The following is a 17,849-nucleotide window of genomic DNA, read 5'->3' as shown; positions in this document are numbered from 1 at the left end:
GGCATCTTTAATAAGAGCTGAAAGCTCCGCTCTAAGAAAAGCTAGCCCGCCATCTTGAAACAGGGGGGGAGGAATCCTACCGGTAGCCGGTGTCTCCGCAGCCGCTTCACGTCCTTGCACTAAAGGCGAGCCGCCATAGGACGAAGCGGTAAAAGGCAAAGGCGAGCCGCCAGCCTGCTGTTCTTCCCCTGGGAGTTGCTGCACCGGAGGAGCGGCAAGAGCCGCTGTAATCTCCGTGGCGCTAGCCGCTGCGGGAACTCGTCCGCTTCTTTTCGGAGCGCCTGTGAGCCGGGCGGCGTCTATGAGGCGTTTAGCGCGCTTGCCGCTGGTCGAGACGACCCTCTTGCGCTTGCCGCTGCCTCCGCCGCTTGAGCCGTTTTTCTTTTTATTTTTAACCCCCGAGTCAACTGGTTGACTGGTGGAGGGATCAGAAGGACCCGGCATAGCTGTTAGAAGGCTAGGGTCCAAATCGGCTGAGGCGATATAATCGTCTTCTTGCCGATCCGCCATCTTGTTTTGGTGGGAATTTTTTTTTTTTTTTTTTTTTTTAAGCCTTCTATCTAAGATAGAAAAGGTAGAGAAAATATAGATGTGAAATTTAGGTACAGGAAAGTATAGATAGGAACAGATAAGGAATAAGAGTAAAAATTTGTTCTCCTTGAGCTGAGAGCTGCTTAGAGGCTGCTCTCCCGATAAGGCAGGAAATAGAACTGGCTTCAGGGGGCGTTTACCCTCAGTAGTCAAGGGAAAATTTAAATATTAAATCCTGCCTCCCGAGCAAAGAGGAAAAGGAAACACCCATTCTGAAGATGCCCTTTGTCCCTCTGAGCCGAGAACTCTGCTATTTTATTGCCGAACTGAGTAAAGCCTCTGGTGACTCAATTATCTGAGGTTATCTGAAGTTAAACAAAGTGGGAGACATGGGAGAGATCCCCCCCCCCAGTCACACCAGTCTGAGCGGGGGAGGCTAATCTGGTGAACTGGATTTGTTTCCCCACTCCTACACATGAAGCCAGCTGGGTGACCTTGGGCAAGTCAGTTCTCTTAGAGCTCTCTCAGCCCCACCTACCTCACAGGGTGTGCGTTGTGGGGAGGGGAAGGGAAGGTGATTGTAAGCCGGTCTGAGTCTGCCTTGTGGTAGAGAAAGTCAGCATATAAAAAACAACTCCTCTTCTTCTACTACTCTTTTCTACTTTGGGAAAAGGAGGAAGAGAAGGACCGTCAAAGGATTAGGAGAACTCCGACCATAGTGATGGCTGTAGAAGACAAAACCACAGCGAGGCTACTGGAATAACCAAGAAGGAAGTTTAGCTAATGGAGCAAAGGTGGGCCAACACTGGCTGAAAGACAAAGGAGGGGGCAGCGCACAAAAGCAGCCAGGACCTTTGGCTCATGTTCCAAGTGTGAAGCCCTGGCAGAGGTGCCCCTGCAAGGGTACACAGCCCACGGTGTCCAAAGCAGGGCTACAAACACCTGGAAAGCAATACCAAGCATTTGTTCTTAAAACTACGATTCCCAGAATCCTGTGAAACCGCAGCTCACACGAATGCCTTCTCTGGAACTGGCTAGGCAACCTGGGCAGAGGAATGGGTTTGGGAAGCGTGCAAACTTTTGACAAAGAGCCCTCTCCCCAGCATCCCTCCCCTTTAAGGACATGAAGAAGAATAATTGGTTTTTATATGACGACTTTCTCTACCACTTAAGGCAGAATCAAACCGGCTCACAATCATCTTCCCTTCCCCTCCCCACAACAGACACCCTGTGAGGTAGGTGAGGCTGAGAGAGTGTGACTAGCCCAAGGCCACCCAGCTGGCTTCGTGTGTAGGAATGGGGAAACCAATCCGGTTCACCAGATTAGCCTCCACCGCTCATGTGGAGGAGTGGGGAATCAAACCCAATTCTGCAGATCAGAGTCCACTGCTCCAAACCACCGCTCTTAACCACTACACCACGCTGGTTCTCCCATGGGGCAGAAGGGGAGAAGAACCACTCTGCTCTCTCCAGCTTTACAGAGCCAAGAGTTCAAAATGAAACCACAGCACTTATAGCATTAAAAAACAACATATTTTTTTAAAGGATATGGGATGGGATAAAATAAAGATTTTACTGCAAATTTCCTCAGATTTGTAGAAATATCTTCCTTTCTGTACCCAGCCCTATTGTATAGATTTTCTGAGCTGCACTCCAAGGCCAGGTTCAGAATTAGCCTGAGAACAACTTCAGTGAAATACCTATAACCTAACTTGAAAACCTAAAAGGGAGAGAGGCTGAACAGAAACCTTCAAAATAATCAAAGCCTGCCCCCATATACTGGGGCATTTAAGATCGGGCACTTTCAGGAATCTGCTTAGGTTGCGCTCGAAGCTCTAGTAACGTAGGAAAGTATAACTGAAAACGCAACTCGAAAGTCACTTAAAAATACCTCCCTACGGGTTTCACTCTTTGAAACAGGGATTAAAAAAAGGCACAACCACTAGCGAGCACCTGTGGTACAAAATCTAGCCTCTCGTCTATCATTTGCAGATTGAGTACTGGATCAAGTTCAAGGTTTTGGTATCGCCCTTCAAAGCCCTAAATGGTCTGGGACAAGTTGCATGTGCAGGACCGCCTCTCCCAGAGGCAGATCACGATGGGTAGCCGTGTTAGTCTGTAGCTAGCAGAAGAGTCCAGTAGCACCTTAAAGATTAACAAAATTTCTGGCAGGGTATGAGCTTTCGTGAGCCACAGCTCACTTCTTCAGATACAGCTAGAATGTGACTCCATCTATCCTTAAGTAGAGATGCGCAATTTAGATACACAATGGCAATGTAAATGTCAAAAGCAAGCAAATGACATCAGCAGGCGTGACTGGATTACCGTATATACTTGGGTATAAGCCGACCCGAGTATAAGCCGACCCCCCAAATTTGAGGCCAGAAAAGGGAATTTCTTATTGACCCGCATATAAGCCGAGGGTCAATAAGAAATTCCCTTTACTGGTAATGCTGCACTCTAAAATGGTGGCCGCCATTTTAGAGCGCAGGGATGGTCTCGCCCCTGCCCCAGGTCGCCCTCCTGGCCTCCCGGGCCCTCCTGACCCACCCCGACCCCAGTGCCATCCAAGAGGGGGAGGGGAAGAGCCCCTGAACCACCTACTCACCGGGAGAGGTGGCGAATTGGCGGCGGCACGGCCTTCCTGGGCCTGCAGGAGGCCCCTGCAGGCCTCTGCCGGTCAGAGGAAGCCGTGAGGGCCCGGCGGCGGCAGCGCAGCCCTCCTGGGTCTCCAGGAGGCCCCTGCAGGCCGCTGCTGATCAGAGGAAGCCATGCGGGCCCAGCGGCGGCGCGACCCTCCTGGGTCTCCAGGAGGCCCCTGCAGGCTGCAGCCGGCCGGAGGAAGGTGCACGGGCCCGGTGGCGATGGGGGCGGTGACGGCGGTAAGTTCCCTCCTCCCCCCTCCCTCCTCTACTGTATTGACCCACGTATAAGCCGAGTTTGGCTTTTTCAGCCCTTTTTTTGGGCTAAAAAATTCGGCTTATACACGAGTATATACGGTAGGTGTGAGATGCAGAGGGGTAGAAGAAGAGTTGGTTTTTATATGCCGATTTTCTCTACCACTTAAGGGAGACTCAAACCGGCTTACAATCACCTTCGCTTTCCCTCCCCACAACAGACACCCTGTGAGGTAGGTGAGGCTCAGAGAGCTGTGATTAGCCCAAGGTCACCCAGCTGGCTTCATAGGTAGGAGTGGGGAAACAAATCCAGTTCACCAGATTAGCCTCCACCGCTCATGTGGAGGAGTGGGGAATCAAACCCGGTTCTCCAGATCAGAGTCCACCGCTCCAAACTACCGCTCTTAACCACTATACCATGCTGGCTCAACACTGGCTCAGCATGCTGGGCCAACACTAAACTAAACAAAGGAACAAAATCCTATATTTAATTGAATTGATTTTATTTAACGAAATGTGTTTTTATTATTATTGATTGTATACGATTGATGGATTCCAGTATGCTGGAAGCTGCCCTGAGCGTGGCCTTGCTGGGGGAGGGCAGTGAACCAATTGGACAGAATAAAATAAAATTAAAAAATAGCAAAGTAAGACTGGGGCAAGCATGGAAAAAATCAAAATGTAATGCCAGAATCTCCCCCTCCCAAATGCCTTTTTAAAAAGTAACCCCTTTAGACATAACCCCAAAACAACAGGAAAGTAATATTTCATTAGGACTAAAGTAGAATCGAATAGTGAGAATGCGTTTGAGTTCACAAGAACACGTTAAGCACCCTGGTGCTCAGAAGAAAAACTCCATTGGGGGGAGCATGCAGCCTCCATAGGCACAATAAAATCATTGGGTTATGGAACAGGAGGACACATGAACACATGAGGCCTTACACTGAATCAGACCCTTGGTCCATCAAAGTCAGTATTGTCTCCAGGGTCTCAGGAAGGGGTCTTTCACATCACCTACTTGCCTAGTCCCTTTAACTGGAGATGCTGGGGATTGAACCTGGGACCATCTGAATGCCAGGCAGATGCTCTACGACTGAGCCACAACCCCTCCCCATCTGCCAATCAGATGGTTCACTATTCAGCCATGGCCCCTCCCCAAACACATATGAAGCTGCCATCTACTGAATCAGCCCCACGGTCCATCAAAGTCAGTACTGTCTACTCAGACCGGCAGCAACTCTCCAGGGTCTCAGGCAGAGGTCTTTCCCATCACCTGCTTGCCCATCACCTGATTGCCTTGTCCCTTTAACTGGAGATGCTGGGGATTGAACCTGGGACCTTCTGCATCCCAAGCAGATGTTTTACCACCACTGAGCCACAGCCCCTCCCCAAAAGGGAACACATGAAGCTGCCTCATACTGAATCAGCCCCACGGTCCATCAAAGTCAGTACGGTCTACTCAGACCGGCAGCGGCTCTCCAGGGTCTCAGGCAGAGGTCTTTCCCATCACCTGCTTGCCCATCACCTGATTGCCTAGTCCCTTTAACTGGAGATGCTGGGGATTGAACCTGGGACCTTCTGCATGCCAAGCAGATGCTCTGCCACTGAGCCACAGCCTCTCCCTTGGACAACCAAATCCAGTATTTTCCAACCCTGTGGTATTGATTAGAAAAGATCCAACAAGCTTTTTTTAAAAAGTAAGACCACAAAAAAATCACACAAAGTCACCAGCAAACTTCTGAGCCACCCATAACTCTGTTATAGCACCACTCCCAGAAATGCTTATGCTCCTTTCTTAACAAAGCAAGCAGAGAGTCGCGGCGGCTCCCTGAGCGCCGCAGATAACATGATACGCCTAATCGGAAGAGTCTTTGCTGCCAAACAGACCGCCTTCACCATAAAGCCACCTCGCCCGCCAGCTTCCGATAAGCTCAAGGCAGCATCCCTCAGAATATCTTGCTTTAAACTTCACAGGAAACCCGCTTGCCCACAAAGAAGCCTCTCCTCTACCCCTACCCTGCTATAGTACATTTCCCTACCAAAGGTAGCCACCAAAGACATGTGCAGAGAGCCACACTATGGAAAGTCATCACAGCGCCGGAGTGCTTTCTTCGGCAAGAGCCCCATATGGCGCACAACACGCCAGGGGCCCCCAACCCTATCCAGCCTGCGGGCACCTTTGGAATATCGACTGGGGGGGGGGGGGGAAGGGGCACAACCACAAAACACACTGTGCCCAGGTTGAAGATTTTGTGCTTAGAGGAGGCTTTGGGGCTTTGGGGAAGGGGATTGTAAGCCGGTTTGATTCTGCCTTAAGTGGTAGAGAAAGTTGGCATACAAAAACCAACACTTCTTCTACTTCCCGCACAAAGTATTCCCAGCGATGTATTAAAAGTTTGAAAACGTTATAAAAAATACTGTCCGCACTTTGTTTGGTCCCTTTAGTGGTGAAGTCATTTCCCACCATTTATTAGCCGTCACATCCAAAAACCGTTTAAAAGTGATGTATAGGTATTCTCCATAAGACCATGAGGGAAGCCAAATGGCTGCCTTGGGATGAGGGACAGGAAGCAGAGGGGGAGGTGTCATTACATGGGGCACCTGGAGAAAGTGGGCGTAGATGAAGGGGGTCTCAAGGCGACCCCCACCCACTACAGCACTCTGCATTATTTTGTATTCAGCCCAGGGGGAAGAAGAAGTGTCCAGTTAAGGAATCTGGGGTCTTTCAAACCCTACAAGAATCTTGAAGTCTAATTTAAACTGGAGATGCTATCTTTGCATAGCTGCTCTAAGTGCTATGTTCATGCAAACCATGGTTTGTTCCCCCCAACTGTATTTATCTACATTATTTGTAGCCGCCTTTCTGACTGAGATACAAAGCAGAGTATACAGTTTAAGTCCAAGACGATGAACAGGATGGGACATCTAATGAACAGTGCAATAGGGTGCGGATTTCAGAAATCTAATAAAGAGCTGAAACACAGCAGAAGCATTAACGCGACATTAAGCGATTCAGAAATTACACTGCAGATTACAACTACAGACAGGACACAGAAGTATCATCTGCAGAACTTGTCGCTTTACCAAAGCTCCCTTCTGAACCATCTGCATAGCATGCAGAAAACCAGAAGGGTGGGAGCCTTTTGTCAGGTTTCAGCAAACTTACAGCGTCTCAGGCAATAGAACTCAATTCAGACGGAGCAGTGATTCAGAGAGTTTATTCATGAGGTAGTAGTTTCAGCAAGACGGAGGTTAGAATGCAGAGCACTGGGAATTGCTACATTTATAGCACGGATACAATGGATGAGATTGAGTTACAGCAATACAAAGGAAACAATATGATTTCTTTCTCCCGGTAACGACTTCAGCAAACCAAGTACCGGATACTTAAGGGCAATCAGAGGTGGGGTTGGTGGAGTTCCTGGCATTGTGAGTGAGACCCAGTATCAGATGAAAGATTTACACGGGCGGGTCTCCATATAATTGTAGATCTCTGACCAGAGCTTGTGTGCAAAACAGGAGGGGAGGGGGGGAGTGCACAGAAGGATCCATGTTGTCTACAGAGGAACCAACTTGTTTGGCCCGTGCTGTCAGAAACCCTATCTGACACCTTTCTAGCCACATCAGGCAGGCCGTTCCATCAGGTGGGGGCCTCAATAGAGAACGCATGTGTATGGGCATAAGAACATAAGAAAGGTCCTGCTGGATCAGACCAAGGACCATAAAGTCCAGCAGTTTGTTCACACAGTCACCAACCACGTGTCTCTAGGAAGCCCACTAACAAGACAACTGCAGCAGCATTATCCTGCCTGTGTTCCAAAGCACCTAATATAATGGGCATGCTTTTCTGACCCTGGAGAGAATAAGTACGCATCATAAAAACATAAGAAAGGCCATGCTGGATCAGACCAAGGCCCATCAAGTCCGGCAGTCTGTTCACACAGTGGCCAACCGGGTGCCTCTAGGAAGCCCATAAACAAGACGACAGCAGCAGTATTATCCTGCCTGTGTTCCACAGCACCTCATAGAATAGGCATATTCCTCTGATCCTGGAGAGAATAGGTATGCATCATCACTAGTATCCATTTTTGACCAGTAGCCACTGATAGCCCTCTCCTCCATCAACATGTCCACTCCCCTCTGAAAACCTTCCAAGTTGGCAGCCAATACCACATCCTGGGGCAGCGAGTTCCACAATGTACCTATGTGTTGTGTGAAGAAATACTTCCTTTTGTCTGTTTTGAATCTCTCACCTTCCTGCTTCAGCAGATGACCCCGCGTTCTGGTATTATGAGAGAGGGAGAAACACTTCTCCCTGTCCACTCTCTCCATACCATGCATAATTTTATAGACCTCTATCCTGTCTCCCCTTAACCGCCTTCTTTCCAAGCTAAACAGCCCTAAGCAATTTAACCGCTCCTCATAGGGCAGTTGCTCTAGTCCCCTGATCATTTTGGTTGCTCTTTGCTGCACCTTCTTAAACTCAGCAATGTCTTTTTGGTGTGGTGACCCGAACTGTACATAGTATTCCAAGTGTGGTCTCACCATTGATTTGTACAAGTTGCTGATTTTGCCCATTTGCAGGGTGGCACCTGCAGAGGGCCCCCATGCTCCAAGGAGCACAGCGGTAGATGTTCTATTCAGTCACGTTTCCAGTTTCTCAACTGCGTTTCTTTTAAAACCCAGACCCCACTTTTGGTCTGTCTGACCCCGACAGCTGAGAAGTAAGTGCTTGGAAACCAAAGATACCAAGCAACACTAAACAGCACGAAGCAGTTAAGCACAAAAATATGGTGCGGAGGGGGCTTACAAACTACTCATAAGTATCCCAGCCTGCAGGCAGGAAGGCTCAAACCACGAGCCGAGCAAAGGGAATTGCCTTCCTCTACAAGTCGGGGCAAAAGGCAATTCTGGCTGGACTCCTCCGCAGCCAAAGCATCTCAGCAAACAAATGCAGAAGAAGAGGAGTTGGTTTTATATGCCGACTTTCTCTGCCACTTAAGGCAGAATCACACCAGCTTACAATCAACTTCCCTTCCCCTCCCCACAACAGACACACTGGGAGGTAGGTGGGGCTGAGAGAACTGTGACCAGCCCAAGGTCACCCAGTTGGCTTCATGTGTAGGAGTGGGGAAACAAAACCAGTTCACCAGATTAGGGTCCACCACTCATGTGGAGAAGTGGGGAATCAAACCCAGTACTCCAGATCAGACTCCACAGCTCCAAACCACCGCTCTTAACCACTACACCACGCTGGCACTCACAGGGAATTGCCTTCCTCCACATGTCGGGGCAAAAGGCAATTCTGGCTCGACTCCTCCAAGGCTAAAGCGTCTCAGCAAATAAGTGCAGGAGAGAAACGGAGGGACGTTTTACCTGTGCTCTCATGAGTTAGCAAGCAACGGAGGTACTTGTTCATCTCCACCCCCCTCCCCGAGGCCTCTTTTCAATATTCTTCCTTGCACCCTCCAAGCACCCCTGCCTGCGAGGATGTCACAATACCCGGCCACGACTGTGCTGGCCCTGCACGAAAGAGATAACTCAGGCTGAAGGAGTGCGAGCAGGAAACCGGCCAGGGGCCCCACCTCTGCACACATGCTGCTCTTAAAGAGACATTGCCCTCCCCAAAATGAATGAGCCCCAGTGGGAGGGCAGGTGAAGACAAAGCATCAGTTTCACTTGCTGGGCCGGAAAGTCTTCTGTTTGACTTCCAGGACCAGGGGTAGCTTGAACAAACAAACAAAAGTGCCATTTTTAATGTACGTTTTAGCGAGTACATAAGAAAGGCCCTGCTGGATCAGACCGAGGCCCATCAAGTCCAGTAGCCTGGCCAACCAGGTGCCTCTAGGAAGCCCACAAACAAGATGACTGCAGCAGCATTGTCCTGCCTGTGTTCCACAGTACCTAAAAATAAAATAGGCTTGTGTCTCTGATCCTGGAGATAGTACGTATGTAGTACGTATGCATTATGACTAGTATCCATTTTGACTAGTAGGCACTGATAGCCCCATCCTCCATAAGAACATAAGAAAGGCCCTGCTGGATCAGACCAAGGCCCATCAAGTCCACCAGTTAGTGGCTCAGCCAGGTGCCTCTAGGAAGCCCACAAACAGGATGACCACAGCAGCATTGTCCTGCCTGTGTTCCACAGCACCTAATATGATAGGCCTGCTCCTCTGATCCTGGAGAGAATAGGCATGCATCATGACTGGTATCCATTTTGACTAGTAGCCATGGATTGCCCCATCCTCCATAAGAACATAAGAAAGGTCCTGCTGTATGAGACCCAGGCCCATCAAGTCCAGCAGTCTGTTCACACAGTGGCCAACCGTGCGCCTCTAGGAAGCCCACAAACGACCACAGTAGCATTATCCTGCCTGTGTTCCAAAGCATATATTCAGCATGCTCATTTGATCCTGGATAGAATAGGTATGCATCATGACTGGTATCCATTTTTACTAGTAGCCATAAATACCCCTCTCCTCCATGAACATGCCCACTCCCCTCTTAAAGCCCTCCAAGTTGGTATCCATCACCACATCCTGGGGCAGGGAGTTCCACAATTTAACTATGTGTTAGTTAGGAGCAGGCCCCTAAAGTGCACTTTATGTCCAAACAATATTTCGGGTCCAGAATGCTGCTACAGAAATTTATAGGGCACAACGCATCGGTGGAACGTAGGGCGACTGAGTATATTTCGGAGTGTAGCATAACCCCATTTACACCCATGCACTTTCAGAAAACAGAACTGCAAATAAGGAAGTCGAAGCACAGCCACCTTTGCTAAGACAATCTGCCCCTTCGCCATGGATTCGCTCCCCGCCCTTTTCCCCAGGGCCCGATCAGGCCCATACATGGGAAAAAGGAAATCATCCAAGAAATACCTGGACAGATACATTCTTCACGCACACCAAGTCTTGGGGTTTAGAGAGGAGGCTAACGATATTACGGGGAGGAGGAAAGAGGTCAAGTTCACACATGACGCTGCCTTACACTGAGTCAGACCATTGGTCTGTCAAGGTTAGCATTGCCTACTCTGACTGGCAGCCGCTCTCCAGGATCTCAGGCTGAGGTCTTTCACATCACCTTCTGCCTGGTGCTTTTTAACTGGAGGTGCCAGGGATTGAACCTGGGACCTTCTGCATGCCAAGCAGATGTTCTACCACTGAGCCACGGCCCCTCCCCTGTTATTAAAGTCAAAGGAACACAAAACAGTGCACAAGCTTTCCCGTTCTCTAGAACTCTTCATCAGGCTGTTTGCCATTGCACCGATCCCCCAAGACATATTTGGTCAACGGACTGATTAAATATTAAAGCTCTTTTTAGATGCCCCCCTTAAAAAAAAAAAAAGGAGACACTTGAATCATCAACAGGTTTTAGACTCCAGCCAATTTTAAAAAGTCAACTGTACTATGAAACCCTCAAAGCTGTAGTTGGTTAGAACAACTTTTAGCCATGTCATGCTGGGCCTGATTCACTGAACACCTCCTCTCTGGCTTTTATTATGAAACACCAGAATCAACCTCTGGTAGCAATTTAAAAAATGAAAAAGAAGCAGAAATAAAAGCAATAACTAATATTTTTAAAAAGTCCACTTTTAAAGGCAGTGGAACTTAGTATGCAGCAAGCCAATTGCGTCTTATGTATAATTTGACCTTATATTTTATATACTGTCTGACCTTATGGGGCTAATTTTAGACGTCCTTAACATAATTTTCATCACATCTAGAAAACGACACATAGAAAAATAAGCAGAACAATCTTAAATCAAGGGTGGGAGGAGAGTCATTCTTTGCTCTCTCCTTTCTGCCCCAAAAGAGAAGCTTGTGGGAAATGAGGAGAGTCATAATGATAAATATATTTACTTAATTTTTACCCCAATGTTCTTCCTAATGGGGACCCAAAGCAGCCTGAGAAGAGCCATTCAGGAGGCAAAGATAACGTTGTAGATCTGGATGCAGAGTTAACAGAGGCAAAACTTAAATTCAAAACACATAAGAACCACCCGACTGGATCAGACCAAGGGACCGCTGGGAAGTTAACAAGCAGGGCTTGAAAGCAACAGCCGCCCGAGCTGGTTTATGCCCAGCAGCAGCTGCTTACAGGTAGACTGCCCCTAAGCATGCAGGTTCCATACTACTACTATGCTGGAGTTAAACGTAGGCAGCCACTCGGCAGGAACAACTGCTTGTCAGACCCAACCATCCCCCAGTCCTCCCTCCCGCAGGGACAGAGAGAGAGAAGCAGCAAGGCCTCTTTCCACCCACGTGCGTGGCATGCTGTTGTTCCTGCATGAGTTTTCATTTTCGAAGGGGGGTGAGGAAGGACTCAAACACAACAAATCAGTAATAAACGGACACCAGTAGCCACCTCCAAGAGGCGCAGTTATGAAAGAAGAAAGCGCAAATGGATCACCGCAAGCCAGTTTTAACGGCAGCTTCAGGAGGAGATTGTGAGGGAGAGGGAGAGACATGGGGGTCTAAGACACCCTACTTCAAAGAGTAGCAAGAGCAAGAAGGCCTTAGGGCTGTTTAGCTTGGAAAGAAGGCGATTAAGGGGAGACATGACAGAGGTCTATAAAATTATGCATGGTATGGACACAGTGGACAGGAAGAAGCTTTTCTCCCTCCCTCATACTACTAGAACATAAGAACATAAGAAAGGTCCTGCTGGATCAGACCAAGGCCCATCAAGTCCAGCAGTCTGTTCATCACAGTGGCCAACCAGGTGCCTCTAGGAAGCCCCCAAACAAGATGACTGCAGCAGCACCATCCTGCCTGAGTTCCACAGCATCTAAGATAATAGGCATGCTCCTCTGATCCTGGAGAGAATAGGTACGCATCATCACTAGTATCCATTCTAACTAACAGCCATGAATACCCCTCTCCTCCATGAATATGTCCACTCCCCTCTTAAAGCCCTCCAAGCTGGCAGCCATCACATCCTGGGGCAGGGAGTTCCACAATTTAACTATGCGTTGTGTGAAAAAATACTTCCTTTTATCTGTTTTGAATCTCTCACCCTCCAGCTTTAGCAGATGACCCAGTGTTCTAGTATTATGGAAGAGGGAGAAAAACATCTCCCTGTCCACTCTCTCCAAACCATGCATAATTTTAGACCTCTATCATGTCTCCCCTCAGCTGCCTTCTTTCCAAGCTAAACAGCCCTAAGCGTCTTAACCGCTCCCCATAGGACAGTTGCTCTAGTCCCCTAATCATTTTGGTTGCACTTTTCTGCACCTTCTCAAGCTCTATAATATTCTTTTTTAGGTGTGGTGACCAGAACTGTACACAGTATTCCAAGTGTGGTCTCACCATAGATTTGTACAAGGGCAGTATGATATCAGCAGTTTTATTCTCTATTCCTCGTCTAATTATGGCCAGCATGGAATTTGCCTTTTTTACAGCAGCCACACACTGGGTTGACATCTTCATTGGGCTATCCACTACCACCCCAAGATCCCTTTCTTGGTCTGTTACTGCCAGCACAGATCCCATCAGTGTATACGTGAAGTTGGGATTTTTTGTCCCAATATGCATCACTTTACACTTACTCACATTGAATCTCATTTGCCATTTTAATGCCCATTCTTCCAGTATGCAGAGATCCTTCTGGAGCTCTTCACAGTCCAATTTTGTTTTAACCACCCTAAATAATTTGGTGTCAATGCAGGGTCATCTGCTGAAGCTGGAGGATGAGAGATCCAAAACAGATAAAAGGAAGTATTTCTTCACACAAGGCATAGTTCAATTGTGGAACTCCCTGCCCCAGGATGTGGTGATGGCTGCCAACTTGGAAGGCTTTAAGAGGGGAGTGGACGTGTTCATGCAGAGGGCTAACCATGGCTACTAGTAAAAAAGGATACTAGTCCTGATGGATACCCATTCTCTCCAGGATCAGAGGAGCATGCCTATTTAATTAAGTGCTGTGGAACACAGGCAGGAGAATGCTGCTGCAGTCGTCTTGTTTGTGGGCTTCCTAGAGGCACCTGGTTGGCCGCTGTGTGAACTGACTGCTGGACTTGATGGACCCTGGTCTGATCCAGCATGGCCTTTCTTATGAGCTCTCTTTGCTTCCTCCCTTCCCCACTCACACATTGTAAAGAGCCTCTGAACATGTGCAGTTTGGCAAGAGGGCGAATCTGAGCACGGGCAAAGGAATTCCTCTGCACTATTGAGAGCTTACCTGCCTTGGGTTGTTGTTGAGATTCACACTGTTCTCTTATTCTGTAACCTGTGCGATTACCTGGTTCGTTGATTGTCTTATGCTATCTGATCGCATTGTTTTTATACTGTGTAATTACTCTGCAATCAGCCATGGCCCCGAACCGGATAGCCCAGGCTAGCCTGATCTCATCAGTTCTCAGAAGTTAAGGAGGGGCAGCCCTAGTCAGTATTTGGATGGGAGACCTCCAAGGAAGTCCAGAGTCGCTGGCAAACCACCTCTGAACATCTCTTGCCTTGAAAATCTCATGGGGTTGCCATAAGTCAGGTGTCACTTGATGGCAAGATGCTTTAGAAACATGGTCTTTCCCCTCAAGCCATACTGCCTCCAGGTTACCAAAAAGCCAAGGAAATGATCAAACAAAGACTCTGGGATCACACCCTTCAATCAGATAGGGCTCGGGTTCATAAATATTCACCCACCCTGCAATACCTTAAACCTTTCTACTCTGTAGATTACCTTGGATTCCAGGAAGTATGCAAATACCGAAGGGCCTTTACTCTTGTGCGTTTTAACGCCTTACCTTCAGCCCTCCTGGAAGGCAGGTATCACCTTACTTCTTTTTACCAACAATTATGTCCATGCAAAACTGAGAAAGTGGAAACCATAGAACATGCTCTGCTCCAATGCCCTTTTTACAACGACATAAGATCTCAGTACATTCTTCCCATATCGTCTTCCTTTCCTGGGAGATAGGAAGAAGCTAAAGTTTCCCTTCTTTTAGGAGACTCCTCCCGGGAGATAACCACACAAGTAGCCAAATTTTGCCTTCGGTCTTGTGGGATCCGCAAATGGCTGATGGAAAATTCTAACCCCATAGAGGATCTTTCCCAGAACCATTAATAGTCTTACTATTTTAACCTAACTTAAAAATTTTTTAACTGAGAGCTGATCTTGCATCGAAATATATTTGATTTGACTTGATGGCCAAAAAAATAAAATAATAATCAGCCCTGGGGAGGGAAGGTGGCACAGTAGGAGACCTGAAAAGTCTTAGCTGCCTTGAAAGTCTCTTGCTGAGACTGCCACAAGGCAACTCTGATTTGGCAGCACTCACGTACATAATACGCCTTCAGTCTTGACAAGAAAAGCAAGACTATAACAATTAATCAAATAGATCACGATGGGTAGCCGGGTTAGCCTGTCTGCAGCAGTAGAAAAGGCCAAGAGTCCAGTAGCACCTTAAAGACTAACAAAATTTCTGGCAGGGGTATGAGCTTTCGTGAGCCACAGCTCACTTCAGGGACAGCCAGAATGTGATTCCATCTATCCTTAAGTAGAGAGATGTGAATTAGACACACAATGGAAATGGAAATGTCAAAAGCAAGTAAATGACATTAGCAGGCATGACTGGATTAAGTGTGATATGCAGAGTGGTAGCAGGCATGGAGAAATTAGCACTGGTAATGAGTCAGGAATTCCAGAGCTCTATTAAGTCCAGGAGAATGCAGTGTTGAGCTTCATGATTAGTTGTAGAGAGACTGCTGAATTACAACTAATCATGAAGCTCAAGACTATGTATTCTCCTGGACTTAACAGAGATCTGGAATTCCTGTCTCATTACCAATGCTAATTTCTCCACTCCTACTATCCCTCTGCATCTCACACCTTATCCAATCACACCTGCTAATGTCAATTGCTTGCTTTTGACATTTGCATTGTCATTGTGTGTCTAATTCACTCATCTCTACATAAGGATAGATGGAATCACATTTTGGCTGTCCCTGAAGAAGTGAGCTGTGGCTCACAAAAGCTCATACCTTGCCAGAAATTCTGTTAGTTGTTAAGTGCTACTGGACCTGGGATTCCTGACTCATTACCAATGCTGATTTCTCCACGCCTACTACTCCTCTGCATATCACACCTAATCCAATCATGCCTGCTAATGTCATTTACTTGCTTTTGACATGGTGTGTCTAATTCACTTGTCTCTACTTAAGGATAAATGCAAACACATTCTAGTTGTATCTGAAGAAGTGAGCTGTAACTCATGAAAACTCACACTCTGCCAGAAATGTTGTTAGTCTTTAAGGTGCTACTGGACTCTTACTCTTTTCTACTGCTAGTGACAGACTAACATGGCTACCCATTGTGATCTATCATCCTGTATGTTTGTGTGCCCTCACCTGTATAGCCCCAGTTGCTGACTTAAGAGTAGCAGTTCTCTTATAAAGAAGTTTCAAAGGGAGATTAGAAAGAGAGGTTGCTGAATTACAACTAATCATGAAGCTCAAGACTGTGCATTCTCCTGGACGTAAAAGAGACCTGGGATTCCTGGCTCATTACCAATGCTGGTTTCTCCACACTACTACCTTCTACACCTCACACCTAATCCAATCACGCCTGCTAATGTCATTTGCTTGCTTTTGACATTTGCATGGCCATTGTGTGTTTAAATCACTCATCCCTACTTAAGGTTAGATGGAATCACATTCTAGCTGTACCTGAAGAAGTGAGCTGTGGCTCACAAAAGCTCATACCCCTGCCAGAAATAATGTTAGTCTTTAAGGTGCTACTGGACTCTTGGCTCTTTTCCGCTGCTAATAAATCAAATAAATAACAAATAGAATAGAGTCCTCCATTCCACAGAGGTACCCAAAGCAAAGGAAAGTATTTATTATGGTCCATGACCAGCAAATACAGTGTATGTGTGTGTATGATATATACACAGTATATATATATATGTGTGTGTGTATATATATATGTATATATATATATATATACACACACACATATATACACAGTGTGTGTGTATATGTGTGTGTGTGTGTGTATATATATATATATATATACACATACTGTGTATATGTATAGTATATATACACACACTGCGCATATATATATATATATATATATATATATATATATATATATATATACATACATACATATATATACTCACACACTGTACATATACTGCATATATATATATATATATACACACACACACACACACGGGTACCCAAGAGTCCACCCCTCCTTGCTCCCTCACTAATGCAATCTCTGAGCATGTACAGAGTGGTCCCTCCAACCCCCCTCCCCAATTAGAATCCTTCTCTCCCAAACTGGGGTGGACGAAAAGAGAACTCGGAGCATGCGCAAAGGATCACCTACGCCTTCCACTATCATATGCGGGGGTGTTTACAACCCCCCCTCCCCTGAGCATGCGCAGAGTGCCTCCGGGGAGGGCCCACAGCGCCCCCCCCCCATCGCTCAGGCCTCGGGTTTTACCTGCCGACGAGGCGGAGAAGCGTCTGCTGGGGCCGGCCTGGCCGCTGAGGCGGCGGGCGGGGAGGGCCGAGTCGGTGGCCCCCGGCGGGTGCCGGAAGTGGCAGTAGGGCCTCCCGCAGGCCGGCCCGAAGGGGCACTCGACGCCGCGGAAGAACCCCTTGGAGTGGAGCATCGCGACGGCATCGGGAGCGGGGGAGGGGAGGGAAAGCCGCCTCTCGAGACCCTCCGCCGGCGCCTCTCCGCAGACGGGCTTTCTCCGTCAGGCCGCTGCCATCTTAGCTGCGGGCGAGGGAGGCGGCGCGCCTGCGCAGCCCCGAGGAGACGGAGGGGCCGCCATTTTGAATACGGGCGAGGGCGCATGCGCCCTCTGGGGCGCTTGGGGCGTGGCGTCGGAGGCGGAGGTTCGCCGACGTCTTATGTAGGGGCGTGAAGGGAAGCGGTGAAGTGCGCAGAAGCGTGGAAGGACCCAATGGGTTGTTGTTAAGGAGTGGGGGTAACTACGCTGGTGCCTGATGGAAAGTTGAGAAGTAGGAAGAAAAAGAGGGAAGAGGAGGGTGGTCTGCAACTTGGGTTGCCATCCAGGTCGGGAAACTGATTTGGGGGTGAAGGCTGAGGAAGGCAGCGTCTGGGGAGGAGAGGGACAGCTGGGGTATAATGCTATAAGAGACCACCCTCCAAAGGATCCATTTTCTGTAGTCTGGAAATGAGGTGTAATCCCAGGGGATTCCCAGATCCCACGTGGAGGCTGGCATTCCTAGCTGGAACACAGTCAGTGAAAGGCCACAGTATTCTTATTAAAAGGGAATTAAAACAAAATGTGAGACAGTGTTGTAGAACGGTTAGAGCGACAGTAAGCCATGCACAGGTTCAAATTTCCACCGTACCATGGAAAGGTAGCAATTCCAAGTAAATAAATTTGGGGGGGAGGTATGACAAATGGAGGTGTACGTTTGGGGCAAAACATCT

General features: G+C 47.9%; 1 protein-coding gene across 1 annotated transcript in view; it reads right to left on the bottom strand.

Moving 5' to 3' along the window:
• REXO1 (RNA exonuclease 1 homolog) overlaps positions 1-17,055 on the bottom strand; it is a 50,925-nt gene extending 33,870 nt beyond the window's left edge. The window contains 2 exon segments of the mRNA XM_056845058.1: positions 4,894-4,913; positions 16,935-17,055. Coding sequence (XP_056701036.1) covers positions 4,894-4,913; positions 16,935-17,055 — 141 coding nt within the window.
• Between the last annotated feature and the right edge of the window lie 794 nt (positions 17,056-17,849).

Source organism: Euleptes europaea, chromosome 2, assembly GCF_029931775.1.
Source record: "Euleptes europaea isolate rEulEur1 chromosome 2, rEulEur1.hap1, whole genome shotgun sequence".
NCBI classification, from domain to species: Eukaryota; Metazoa; Chordata; class Lepidosauria; order Squamata; family Sphaerodactylidae; genus Euleptes; species Euleptes europaea.
This window is presented reverse-complemented; position numbering and strand designations above follow the sequence as displayed.